The sequence below is a fragment of the Pantherophis guttatus genome, chromosome 2 (assembly GCF_059756535.1).
Source record: "Pantherophis guttatus breed Tessera chromosome 2, ASM5975653v1, whole genome shotgun sequence".
NCBI lineage: Eukaryota > Metazoa > Chordata > Lepidosauria > Squamata > Colubridae > Pantherophis > Pantherophis guttatus.
In genome coordinates, this window is record NC_142064.1 from 18957141 (window position 1) to 18970615 (window position 13475).

Below are 13475 nucleotides of genomic sequence, written 5' to 3' on the forward strand. Positions count from 1 at the left end.
CCTTGGTTCTAGGGGGGAAGAAATTGTCCCCCTCAGAACGGGTTCGCAATTTGGGTGTCCTCCTAGACTCACAGCTAAGATTAGAGCAACATCTGACAGCTGTGGCTAGGGGGACCTTTGCACAGGTTCGCCTGGTGCACCAATTGCGACCCTACTTGGATTGGGAGGCTCTCCTCATGGTCACTCATGCCCTTGTCACCTCACGGTTAGATTATTGCAACACGCTCTACATGGGGCTACCCTTGAAAAGTGTTCGGAGACTACAGTTGGTCCAGAACACAGCTGCGCGAGCTGTCGTGGGTGCACCTAGGTACACCCAAATTACACCAATTCTCCGCGAGCTGCACTGGCTCCCTATTGGTCTCCGGTCACAATTCAAGGTGTTGGTTATTACCTTTAAAGCCCTACATGGCTCAGGGCCAGGGTATCTTCGAGACCGCCTTCTACCGCATAACTCCCAACGACTGGTAAGATCCCACAGAGTTGGTCTCCTCCTGGTCCCGTCAGCTAAACAATGCTGGCTGGTGGGCCCGCGGGGGAGGGCCTTCTCCGTGACTTTCCTAGTTCTCTGGAACCAGTTACCTCCTGAGGTCTGGACCATCCCCACCCTATTGGCCTTCCGAAAAGCGGTGAAGACCTGGCTTTTCCGGCAGGCCTGGGGCCGTTGATCTCGCTTTTGCGATCCGGCAAGATCCGGCCATGAATGGTGTGAATGAGTTTTAATGTTTTTAATTCTTAAATATTTTTTATAATGATTTTAAATGCATTGTGAGCTGCCCTGAGTCTTCAGAGAGGGGCAGCATACAAATTGAATTAATAAATAATAAATAAATAATAATTGCGTGCCAGGAGCGGAGGGGGGGATCACATGTGCACATGCCCACATCCATAATTCTATGCACCCTGCCCCTGCGCATGCGCATGTGACCCCCCCATGCTCCCCTCCCCCGTTCCTGGCACGTGATGGCCCAGTAGGCCCGTTTTTGTCTCTCACCAGGCTCCAGAGCCTTTCTAGGAGTCTGGGGAGGGTAAAAACGGCCTTCCCAAACCCCCTGGAGGCCCTCCAGAGGCTGGAAATGGCCCATTTGTCAACTTGCCCAGAAGGCCTGAAAATCAGCTGAGCTCACGTGCCCACCAAAATGGCTACGTGTGCCACCTGTGCCATAGGTTCGCCATCACGGCTCTAGGTCCATAGATGAAACATTTCCATCTGTTGCTTCTGTTTCTTTTTATTTTGGCAGAAGGAAATGCTGGCTTGTCATCGCAGGAACTTTTCTCTTCCTGGCAACGTTTACAGCTACAGCTCTGCTTTCATTCGTCTATCGGCTTCCTGTAGCAAACCCACATGATATGAGGTAAGGAGCTTTAAAATGGTTTCCTTCATAGTTGCTCACTTATTGACAGGCTGAGAAGAATCCAAAATGTTTGTGAACTTGAGTTGAATCTTTCCTAGAAAAGGGAAAAGGAGAAAGTTGGTAGGAAGAAATAGGGACATAGAAAGAAAAGAAAGAGCTGCTATGGCTGGGGTTAAAAGACATTCTTGAACCTGAAAAAAAGTTAACCTTATAAAAAGTCAGAGGTTTGGTTAGGACTGAATATCATTAGAGCAAAAATTGAAATAATTCAAAATAGAACGAGGCACAAATACTCTTGTTTGCTCTCTCTCTCTCTCTCACTCATAAACTAAATAGAATAGAATAGAATAGAATAGAATAGAATAGAATAGAATAGAATAGAATAGAATAGAATAGAATAGCAGAGTTAGAAGGGACCTTGGAGGTCTTCTAGTCCAACCCCCTGCTTAGACAGGAAACCCTACACCACTTCAGACAAATGGTTATCCAACATCTTCTTAAAAACTTCCAGTGTTGGAGCATTTGCAACTTCTGGAGGCAAGTTGTTCCACTGATTCATTGTTCTAACTGTCAGGAAATTTCTCCTTAGTTCTAAATTATTCATAATTTTCAAGATTAAATGCAGACCGCAATTAGGAATTTGGAAGACAATTGACTTGAACTGGTTGCAACTAAGGTGCCCCAATCTGATTTACATTCAAATCTAAAGTGAGATTTGGAGACCCAAAAGTTCTCCAAATGAAGAATGTGGAACTGTTTGCAAAATCATTATTTTTTAACACAATTGGATGTTATTTGCAAGAAAACTAGAATTTTGTGAGGAGATGAAATTGACTCACGGATGAGGCAATTAGTCTAAATTATCCACCCTCTTCCAAAGGGTTTATTTAATCTTAGAAGAGGCAATTACCAAACATTCACTATCATTAGTAATAATTAAAGTTAAGGTCTGAGAACCAAGAACCACGAAATGCTTGGATAGTTCCTAAGAAAGAGAAAAGAAAAAAAATATTCAGGACAGCCTTACAACCCTTGATCCTTACTAGGAAAGAAAGTTTTCTAGGAAAGCTAGTTGCTCGGTCTGAACTAATCGTTCAGATTTTTTTAAAAACAAAAATTGGCATCTCAAGAAGAGAAAAGAGAAGAGAAGAGGAGAGGAGAAGGGAAGAGAAGAGAAGAGAAGAGAAGAGAAGAGAAGAGAAGAGAAGAGAAGAGAAGAGAAGAGAAGAGAAGAGAAGAGAAGAGAAGAGAAGAGAAGAGAAGAGAAGAGAAGAGAAGAGAAGAGAATTCTGTCAGCACTTCAAGCTGCATTTACTCTAGTGCTGACATAAGAAGGAGAAGAGGAGGCGTCTGGAAAGGGACGTTTGACTTTTCACCTACTTATTTTCCCTGGAGATAATATCCCCTAGGAGATGGGATGGGAGGGGGGAAATTCCTTTGAGCTGGAGCAGTAGATTAGGGGTAGAGTGACTTGGAAGATGGCCAATGAGTGCAGGGGAGTGGGGCACGGAAAGGGAGGGTTTTGGGTCTGGAAGTCAGTGTTGGCTGCAATGGAGTCGGACTTAGAATGCCGTGCTTAATAAATGGGAGTTTTCTTCAAAGACTTTGTTTGAAATGCAATTTATTTGAGACGACCTCGAAACCTGACAAATTCTTTATTGGCCAAGTGTGATTGGATGCACAAGGAATTTGTTTTAGGTGCATACGCTCTCAGTGTACATAAGGAGAATAAAATACATTCATCAAGAATAAAAAGTTACAACACTTTGTTATGGTTACTAATAAGCTATCAAATCGTACTAGGAAACAAATAAAAACAATATAAATTGAAAGATACAAGCAACATGATTATAGTAATAAGTGGGAAGAGATAGATACTAGTAAGGAAGAGAAGAAGAATAGTAATACCATCTTAGTAAATTGTTTGACAGAGTTGTGGGAATTATTTGTTTAGAAGAATGATGGCATTCGGGGAAAAACTGTCTTTGTGTCTAGTAGTTTTGGTGTGCAGTGCCCTATAGAGTCTTTTTGAGGGTAGAAGTTGAAACAATTTATGTCCAGGATGTGAGGGTAGATATGTAGATATTTTCATAGCCCTCTTTTTGACTCGTGCAGTATACAGATCCTCAATGGAAGGCAGGTTGGTAGCAATTGTTTTTTCTGCAGTTCTAATTATCCGTTGAAGTCTGTGTCTGTCTTGTGGGGTTTCAGAGCCAAACCAGACAATTATGGAGGTGCAGATGACAGACTCAATAATTCCAATGTAGAACTGGATCAGCAGATGAGAAATAGCATGCCTGAAGATTTATTCCATTTAATTCACAGTTGACTGAGATCCTTTTCTCTTAATTACCTTTTTAAAAGACAAAAAATGTGACTGTTCCACAGCCGATAAAGAGGTGGTTTTTATTGTTTTTTTATTTCAATCCAAATCTCTAAAAAGTATACCATGTCAAGTCTTTCTATTCACAACAGTATTATAGCATTTGCCAATTTGTGAGTTAACATCAATAATATTAATTAGATTTGTTTATTGTTATTCAGTTTCAAAGAATTTCAACAATCGTTGACCAAACAAGCTTTAGTTCATAATATTCCTTTTTTGTCCATTTAAGTTTCACCAAAATAAGTTCTACTCTGCTTTCAGGCAAAGGTCCACTGTGATGTATTTTCTAGAGTATTACTCAAAACCTTACTGCCGATATGGTCCATTTCTAGTTGGTGTATTTCTTGGACTGTTCATGAATCGCCACCAACCACCAGTCCTAAGAACCAAGGTAAATGAAAGATCTGCTTAACAAAACAATTAATAAATAAAATGGCCCGAATAAAATTGGGCTCCCTAGAACCTTTGCAGGAGCGGGTTTCAAAACCCGTCACTACTGGTTTGCTTGTGGGTGCACTTCAAGGGTGGGCTCTAATTTTTTTTACTACCAGTTCTGTGGGCGTGGCTTATTTTGTGGGCATGGCTTGATGGTCATGTGACAATTCTTTAGGATTTAGCAGAGGTACTGGTCAACCAGGCTTTTAACTGCTTGCAGAGCTGTACCGATCTACCCATTTATTTTTTGCAGGCACTGGTCTACCCATTTATTTTTGCAGGCACTGATCTACTTATGTATTTTTGCAGGCGCTGATCTACTCATGTATTTTTGCAGGCACTGATCTACTTATGTATTTTTGCAGGCACTGGTCAACCCATTTATTTTTGCAGGCACTGATCTACTCATGTATTTTTGCAGGCACTGATCTACTTATGTATTTTTGCAGGCACTGGTCTACTCATTTGTTTTTTTTTAACACTGATCAGCTGTAAGGTGGCCCTTTGAAGCACTGCGGCAAGAGTTTAAACAGTTTTTTTCCCTCTAGCCATCAGCTGGGACTCAGGAGGCAGCAATAGATTGGGGGTGGGGCCAAATAAAAGGTAAGAATAATGCAGGAGGGTGCAGGGGGGGCACGGGGGCAGGGGGGAGAACCAGTTCAGTGACATCATATCGTCACCGCTACCGGCTCGGAGAACCGGGCAGAACCGGGAGGAACCCACCACTGGTGCACTTGCGTGCTTGCACAATGCTTCTGCACATGCACAGAGCATCCCGGCGGGTGGGCGAAGCCTTCCGCCACCACCGCTACCAGTTTGGCCAATCTGGGGAGAACCAGTAGCAACCCATCACTGAACCTTTGTCCTATTGTTGGCAGGTTACTATTGTTACTGAGGTCAAGAATGAATTTCAGTCTTCAGTCTTCAGCATGTTTATTGAGGAAGGAATGCTTTGAATGAGAGCCTGTCGTAAGTTCTCTTGTCTCAGAAATTTATAGTGTAGGATAGTGTAGTGTATAGTCTCACACCTCTGAATAAATTGTGATTCATTCTGTATTTGCTTATCTATAGTCACAACTAATTGATACTCTGGTTTACAGAGTTGATCCTTAAGGGTAGGATCTTCAAAATGCTTTAACAAAATGAGAAGTTCTCAAAGGTGCTTTTTCAAAAGGCAACTGGACTGCTTTTTCCTTGAGGAAGAAGATGATGTTTCGCTTGTCATCCAAGAAGCTTCATCGGTTCTGGCAGGATGGCAGGGGCAATGGAAGAATTAGTCCTGAAAGAAGGGAGAGGGGGCTTGGAAGGATCATATTTCTTTGCAGTCATCTGGTCATTAGCACTCTCCCTGAGAGCTCTTGAGGCCACTTGTGGGTTTATCTGTGCCCTCAGGGTCACCTGTATCAGAGTGCAAATGGGGAGGGGACCTTCTTGGAGCTGCTGAAAGGACTGCATTGTAGACAGAACATAGGAGGGGTCTTATCCCTCTCCCTCTGTTGAGAGAGGCAGGGGTGCCATTTAACAGGTTCTGACAGGTTCTGGAGAACCGGCAGTGGAAATTTTGAGTAGTTTGGAGAACCAGCAAATATCATCTCTGGCTGGCACCAGAGTGGGGTGGGAATGGAGATTTTGCAGTATCCCTCCCCTGCCATGCCCACCAAGCCATGCCCACAGAACCAGTAGTAAAAAAAATTAAATTCCACCACTGGGGAGAGGGCTGCTCAATGTTAACATAAATGGCCTCTTTTACCAGTCTTTCAAACCAATAGTCCTCTCTATCCAGAATGTGAAAATGAGATGGCCTTCCTTCTTCCTGTTCCCACATTCCTGTAGTATTATCAATGCCATGTACAAATATTGTAGATCAGGGCTGTCAAACTCAAGGCCCATGGGCCAAATCCGGCCTGCAAGGTGCTTGGATCTGGCCCACAGGCCCGCCCTGGAAAGAGCGAAGGACTGGCCCGTGGTGCCTCTGCCAGTGAAAACGGAGCCCGGGAGGGTCACGTGCAGGCCTCCCGGGTTCCGTTTTTTGGTCGTGACGGCCTCCTGCAGCCCTCTCCCAGTCAAAACGGAGCTTGGGAGGACCGCGTGGTCCGTTTTCACTGGCAGAGGGCTGCAGGAGGCCGTCACGGCCGAAAACGGAGCCTTGATGAGTGATGTTGAGTTGGCCATGCCCCCTGCCCCCCCCCCCCAACATCAAACACAACCCTGATGCAACCCTCAATGAATTCGAGTTTGACACCCCTGTTGTAGATTATGGCTTCCTTCTGGTTCACCATGCAGTCTGGGTCAAAGAGAAATTCTCCAACTTTCATATGGTAGCCTCCTTGCAATACGGGAAAACCAAGAACAAGAAGTGCCGTCTGCAATAAAATATATGGAATATTTTCCTACAAAGTATCTTCTAAGATATTCCTTTCCATTGTCTGGTCTCATCTTTCCATTATTCCACCATGCAATGGTCAAACAGCATTCCTTGCCCTCTAAGCACTGACTGTTTTCATGGAATCATTTCCAATTATTTTTTTCTTTTCCTGGAATGCTCCTTGTATTTCTACATGGTGTGCATTTCTCCTGGGTCTACCTCGCTCCTGTGCAAAACAAAAGAAGGATGAGTCAGGTGTATAGAAGTTTACTGGCATGAACTACTAATTGAAGATGCCTGGAGGACTCTATTTTGTCTAGTAAGAAAAGTACCTTTGATTCCTGATATTGGAGTCATTTAAAACGATATGTGAATCTTTACCTCGGGCAAAGTCTTCTTGATCTCATAAAGATGTGTTGAAGGCATGTTATGAATTAAGGAGGAATTTGAAAAAGAAAAGTAGCCTAGATCAATATGGGGAGCGGAGCCGTCAGGAGAAAGAATGGTAATAAAAACTAAAAGCAGGATTTGAAGCAGGGATCTGTAGTTTTTATTACGATATTATCTTCCCATCCATCTTTTCCAGCATCAGAACTTTCTCCAGAAAACTGGGTACTATCACATAATGTGTCCGAATTAGCATAATTTGAGACTGGTCATTTGTACCTTGAGTGAGAACTCTAGGTTGGTTTTCCCAAAGGTGCTTTTTCAAAAGGCAACAACTGGACTTTCTGTTTTTTCTTTGAAGACCTTTCGCTTCTCATCCAAGAAGCTTCTTCAACTCTGACTGGGTGGTGGAAGAATGGAAGGATTCTTGGATGAGAAGCGAAATGTCTTCAAAGAAAAACAAGGAAGTCCAGTTGCCTCTTGAAAAAGCACCTTTGGGACAACCATGACTTGGATGACTGAGATAATCTCCATAGAGATTATCTAGGTTGAATGATCTACAGATAGCAATCAATTTACAACAGTTACTTACAACAGTTCATTTAGTGACTTTGAAGTTACAACGGCACTGAAAAAAGTGCATTATGACCATTTTTCATACTTATGACCATTGCAGCATCCCCACGGTCACATGATTTATATTTGGATGCTCGAAAACTGACTCACATTTATGACAGTTGCAGCATCCTGAGGTTATATGATCCCTTTTACGACCTTCTAAGAAGCAAAGTCAATGGGGAAGCCAGATTAGCTTAACAATCACGTTACTAACTTTTAACAACTGTAGTGATTCACTTAACCAATGTGCCAAGAAAAGTCGTAAAATGGGGCAAAACTCACTTAACAAATTTCTCACTTAGCAACATACATTTGGGGCTCAATTGTGGTCGTAAGTCAAGGATTACTTGTATTTGTTTTTTTCTCAAATACTATGCCTTGCACCATTCTGAACTTTGTAGGTAGAGATACATCACAGCATGTAATTTTTCCAAGACCTTCATGGCCCTTCTGTGAGAATTCTGGGTTGATTTGTTCTATGATACATTTCTTTGTTTTCTTGACTGTCCATGGTGGTCTCAGGAATCTTCTTCAATGTCCAAGTTCAAAAGTGTCAACCCTCTTCTTATCTTGACCACATGGATAGCAAAATTTATTATATCTAATTTAAATTAGAAATAAATTAATATTGTGTTTGTATGATTACTCCCCACATATCTGAGAATGTCTTCCTATTATCACATTAAAATTTTAAATTCAATGGCAATTTTTGGGAGGTTTATAGGGAGTGACATCAAAAAGGAAGAGTCTATATCAGGGGTCAGCAACCTGCGGCTCTGGAGCTGCATGTGGCTCTTTCTCCCCTTTGTTGCGGCTCCGTCACTCAAAATATGCGTCACAACCGCCAATGTGCAACACCTGCCGGCACGCGATTTATTGAGCCTACCCCCGATAGGCCAACCATGGATAAATCCAAGAAAAGAAAAGTTTCAGAAGAAAACAGAAGGTTTAATTCAACTACATATGCTAGTTTTGTGGCCGCTCAAGAAATAGTCAGGCACGGGAAGGATTTTGTGGCTCCCGGTGTTTTCTTTTCTGTGAGAAACGGGTCCAAATGGCTCTTTGAGTGTTTAAGGTTGCAGATCCCTGGTCTATATAGAAGGTAAGCAATCTGTAGAGTCGAGGGCAGGGAAGCAAAAAGGCTGACAAAATGGAGGGCAGAAGGAACTGTCTAAAGAGGGGGAGAAGAGACTGGCTTAACCTTCATTTGAAATTAAGGTATTGCAAAGTGTTAGGGAAGAACCAAAGTGAGCATAAATGTACCATACATTCTCCTCATCTTCCTGCAGGTTCAGGCTTGTATTGGTTGGCTCTGTGCCCTGATCTCCATGTCGATGGTGATTGCTTTGGCCTACACTTTAGAAGACTCCCACAGCTTCTATTCACCTGTACTTGCCATTTATCAAGCTGTTCATCGGACGGTTTGGGCGATTGCTGTAGGATGGATCATTTTTGCATGTGAGGAAGGCTATGGAGGTATGATATCCAAGGGGAAAGGGGCCTTTTTTAAACATAGAAACTGCTAGCAATGGTGTAGCAGTTAAGACGCTGGGCTGTCAACCGGAAGGTGAGCAGTTCGAGACCCAAGTACCACGTGAATGGGTGAGCTCCCGTTCGTGCCTCAGCTCCTGTCCACCTAGCAGTTCGAAAGCATGCAAATGCAAGTAGATAAATAAATGCAACTTCAGTGGGAAGGTAACAGGGTTCCATGTGTTTTGGCATAGAGTGATGTTGGCAACATGACTACAGAAGTGTCTTTGGACAATGTTGGCTCCCTTGGCTAGGAAACAGAGATGAGCACCGCCCCCTAGAGTCAGGCATAACTGTGGACAGGGCAAATCTTTACTTTTTCCCTAAAAGTTGTTTAAGAACAACTTTTGTTCTTTTTCTCCCCTGCTCCACTGAAACATCAGCATAAGCAAGATTTATCTTGCTTGGTGATGAGAATGAGAGCAGGTGCATTTATATCCTTCCACCTCTATGAGTATTTGAGCCTAGCATGGGTTTCTTGAGGTTGAACCTTAGAACCTGGTTTTCAGAATTGGAAAAATAAGGAGCAATTAAAATAATGGGCTTGTCTTCCTATACATTCTTCAGAAATACTTTCCAATAGTTTCTTTTCTTTCTCTTGCATTTTTTGGTCTTCTCTTCAGTTACCAAGGTTCTTAGAATGACTTTCAAGCTCTCTCTCTCTCTCAAAAAAACCCCCTTCTACAGTCTTGCATTGTAAAAGATACAAAGTACCAGAGGTAAGAGGAAAATATGTAGACTCGGCCATCAATTGTTCAAATTACATTGTACTGTGATCCCAAATGAAAGAATCTATGTATTTTACCATTAGATGTTTAGCTCAAATTCAATTCGAACCTTTATTGTCAGAGTACAACATGTATACAATGAGATTGGCTGAGCCTCCCTTCGTGCACCCCCCCAACCCAATACAACTCACAGTGAAAGACAGTAAAAGAAAAATCCCTAACCCAGTGAGTCCTACTAACAAACACACAATCCTACTGCACCGTGTGAATTTATTGCACATTGTGCTGGCCCCACAAGTCAATCGTACTATGTTGTTGTAAAGTTATTTTCCATTCAGAAGCCTGACAGCCCACGGATAAAAACTGAGAACATTTACAAGGTCACCTTGGAAACAAGTTGTTGTTCTTTAAGAGCTTAAGAGATATAAATGTACCCATTCTGGATCAGGCCACAGCAGTGGTGGGTTTCAAAATTTTTTACTACTGGTTCTGTGGGCATGGCTTGGTGGGCGTGGCAGAGGAAGGATACTGTAAAATCTCCATTCCCACCCCACTCCAGGGGAAGGATACTGTAAAATTCCCATTTCCTCCCGATCAGCTAGAACTTGGGAGGCAGAGAATAGATGGGGGCGGGGCCAGTCAGAATTTTTATTACCGGTTCTCCAAACTACTCAAAATTTCTGCTACCTGTTCTCCAGAACTGGTTAGAACCTGCTGAAACCCACCTTTGGACCACAGATAGGTTTCATTCCATATTCTCTGTCATCCAAGGGCCAAACGGATACATTTAGGAAGCTCACAAACCAGAAGGGAGGGGCAAGAATCCTCCCCCCATTACTGCTACCTGCAACAAGTATTTAAAATATCCTGCCTAGAACAGAGGATAACCATCAATATTAGGGGAGCACTCAATTCTCTTCCCATTCCTGTTTAACATTTACGTCATGGTTTCTCAAACCTGACAGCTTTAAAATATGTGGACACCAATTCCCAGAATTCCCCAGCTAGCCAAAAAACAATTATTTTATTATTTGAGGTATCGGAGTTTGTTGCAAAAATCAAATCCAGAAAGCACACACAGGCAGACTGATGCAGCAGGATTCATTAACTTCTTTATATACATAATAATACACAAAAATAAATGTACAATACCAATATAGATTCTTCTTCAACAGTTACAAACACAAGGTAGGAGAGAACAGTTAGTTTCATTTCAGCAGAGCAGACAAATTCCATTTCAATTCTCTGCACAGACTCAGAAGCTGCAGACTAAGACACACCCTGGCTCCAGTCTGTCTCAGCTCCAATTGGCTGACTTAGTTGCTATGCCTATTCATTGGCTGACCTTGTTACCATGTCTCTGCCAGTTCATGAATAATCTGACATTAGGAAAAAAATTAAAGCTTGTTGCTTACAGATTTGTGTTGGTTTCCCCTGGCAGGATTCATCAACACAATACTTTCATGGAATGTTTGGACTGTGGTCGCAAGAATTAGCTATGCTTGCTATTTGGTGCATCCAATGATGATCTTATTATATAATGGACTTCAAGAAACTTTGATACATTACTCAGACATCAATATGGTGAGTGTGCAAGAAACACATGTGAAGGAAAGCACCAGCTTCCAGCATCATATTGATCTGCCCAAAAGCTTTGATGCTCCCCAGAGGTCTAGTTGGAGGGTAAAGAGCATTCTTTTGAGAGAGTTTGCCTTCTGAAAAATTGATGTTTTGGGATTGGCTGTGTCCGTTATGGGAGACATTTTGTGAACAAATGTATTTCCCATTGTAGCCATTTTGGTACAGGTAGTCCTCAACTTAAGACCATTTGTTAAGCAATAGTTTGAAATTACGACATGGCTGAAAAAAATGGATTTATGACCTGTGCCTGAATTTACAGCCTTTGCAGCACTCATGGGCAGGGATGAAATTCACTTACCTTCCCTATCGGTTTGCAAATGTGCGCACTCTGAAAGAGCTGAAGAAGCTTCTTGGATGAGAAGCGACATGTCTTCAAAAAAGTCTCGTTGCCTCTTGAAAAAAAGCATCCATCTTAAAGTTGCCAAGGTTGAGAAATACTGGGAAGGGTGATTGAAGCCTTTACATGTGTATGATTTCTCTGAAGGAACTCAGTACATGTTGGCTTTCCAAGGGGTAGCTTTCATGGGTTCAATTCCTCTTTTCAATCTGTTCCCACTCATTCTTGAAATATATATATATATATTATGTAAAGATAGATAGATAGATAGATGAAATAGCTAGATAGATGAGATAGCTAGATAGCTAGATAGATGGTAGATAGATAGATAGATAGATAGAGATAGATAGATAGATAGATAGATAGATAGATAGATAGATAGATAGATAGATAGATAGAAGATAGAGATAGAGATAGATAGATATAGCTAGACAGATAGAAGAGAGAGATAGAAGAGAGAGATAGAGATAGATAGAGATAGATAGAGATAGATAGAGCTAGAGATAGATAGATAGAAGATAGAGATAGATAGATAGAGATAGATAGATAGAAGAGAGAGAGAGAGAGAGAGATAGTGTGTGTGTATGTGTGTGTGTGCATGTATGTATATGTATATGTGTGTATTTCAAGAATGAAATATGCATATTGGAAATAGGTCTCCTTTTCCCTGTTCTTATCCTCTTGTTTTGATTCAGCACCACCTATAGCTAAGTTTCCCTGTGCTGACCGTAACTATTGATTGATTGATAAAATTTATAGGCTGCCCATCTTACCTCAAGGCAACCAGGGCCGGATTTTCCTATAGGCTAACTAGGCTTCAGCCTAGGGCCTCAAGATCAAGAGGGGGCCTCAAGATCAAGAGGGGCCTACATTCAAATTGTTAGCAAAATTAAAATTACACTTTCACTATAGGTGAAAGGGCCTCATAAGTGGAATAGCCTAGGGCCTCTTTTCATCTAAATCTGGCCCTGAAGGCAACTATTTAATTAAAGCTTCCCTTCCAATGGCTGAACGTTCAGAACCGCTAATACCTTACCGTACTAAACAGCTTTGATTTTGTTTGTGCTTCTCCGTTTAGTTCTACTTGTTCCTTGGACACTGCCTGATGACATTCATGGTAGGAGTGGCATTAACAGCGATGGTTGAGACTCCTCTTCAAAAGTTAAAGACGTCTTTGGGTTCCATGCACCAACAGGGATCAAGGCTTTAGAAAAGCAAGGTAGAAAGATGGGGTATCATGCAGACCTCCTCTGGAATTTCTGAACCTAATCAAATTGGGGTTTTTTGGAGGGGGGAATTGTGCCTCCAAATGTTGTATTTCAACACCCTGGATTCCACTATCCACATGGATAAAAGCTAGAAACTGTAATATTCAAATGTAAGCATGCATTATTTTGGAGTAAATAAAATTAAGACATGTATAACATTATTACAATATGTGATCCATATACAGTAAAAGATTATATATTCCCTTTACCACGTATCAGGTGTGATTAGATTACACTTAGATATTTCTATTTTCACATGTATTCGTTTAACTAGAAGTGGTCTTCTCCTGTTCCAGTTGTTGAATATATTTGCTTTGGAGATACAGATAAGTATGGTGACCATAGGTATGAACTGTCAAAGATCTAAAAAGTAATACCGTATTTTTCGGAGTATAAGACGCACCTTTCCCCCCCACTAAAAGGGG

The 13475-nt window shown here is 41.8% G+C and overlaps 1 protein-coding gene across 1 annotated transcript in view; it reads left to right on the forward strand.

The window, feature by feature from the left end:
• LOC117680037 (O-acyltransferase like protein) overlaps window positions 1-13256 on the forward strand; it is a 31742-nt gene extending 18486 nt beyond the window's left edge. Inside the window, exons 11-15 of the mRNA XM_034442498.2 lie at window positions 1242-1355; window positions 4003-4132; window positions 8836-9022; window positions 11246-11388; window positions 12861-13256. Coding sequence (XP_034298389.2) covers window positions 1242-1355; window positions 4003-4132; window positions 8836-9022; window positions 11246-11388; window positions 12861-12992 — 706 coding nt within the window. The 3' untranslated portion in view covers window positions 12993-13256. The remainder of the gene's footprint in view (window positions 1-1241; window positions 1356-4002; window positions 4133-8835; window positions 9023-11245; window positions 11389-12860) is intronic.
• The last annotated feature ends 219 nt before the right edge of the window (window positions 13257-13475 follow it).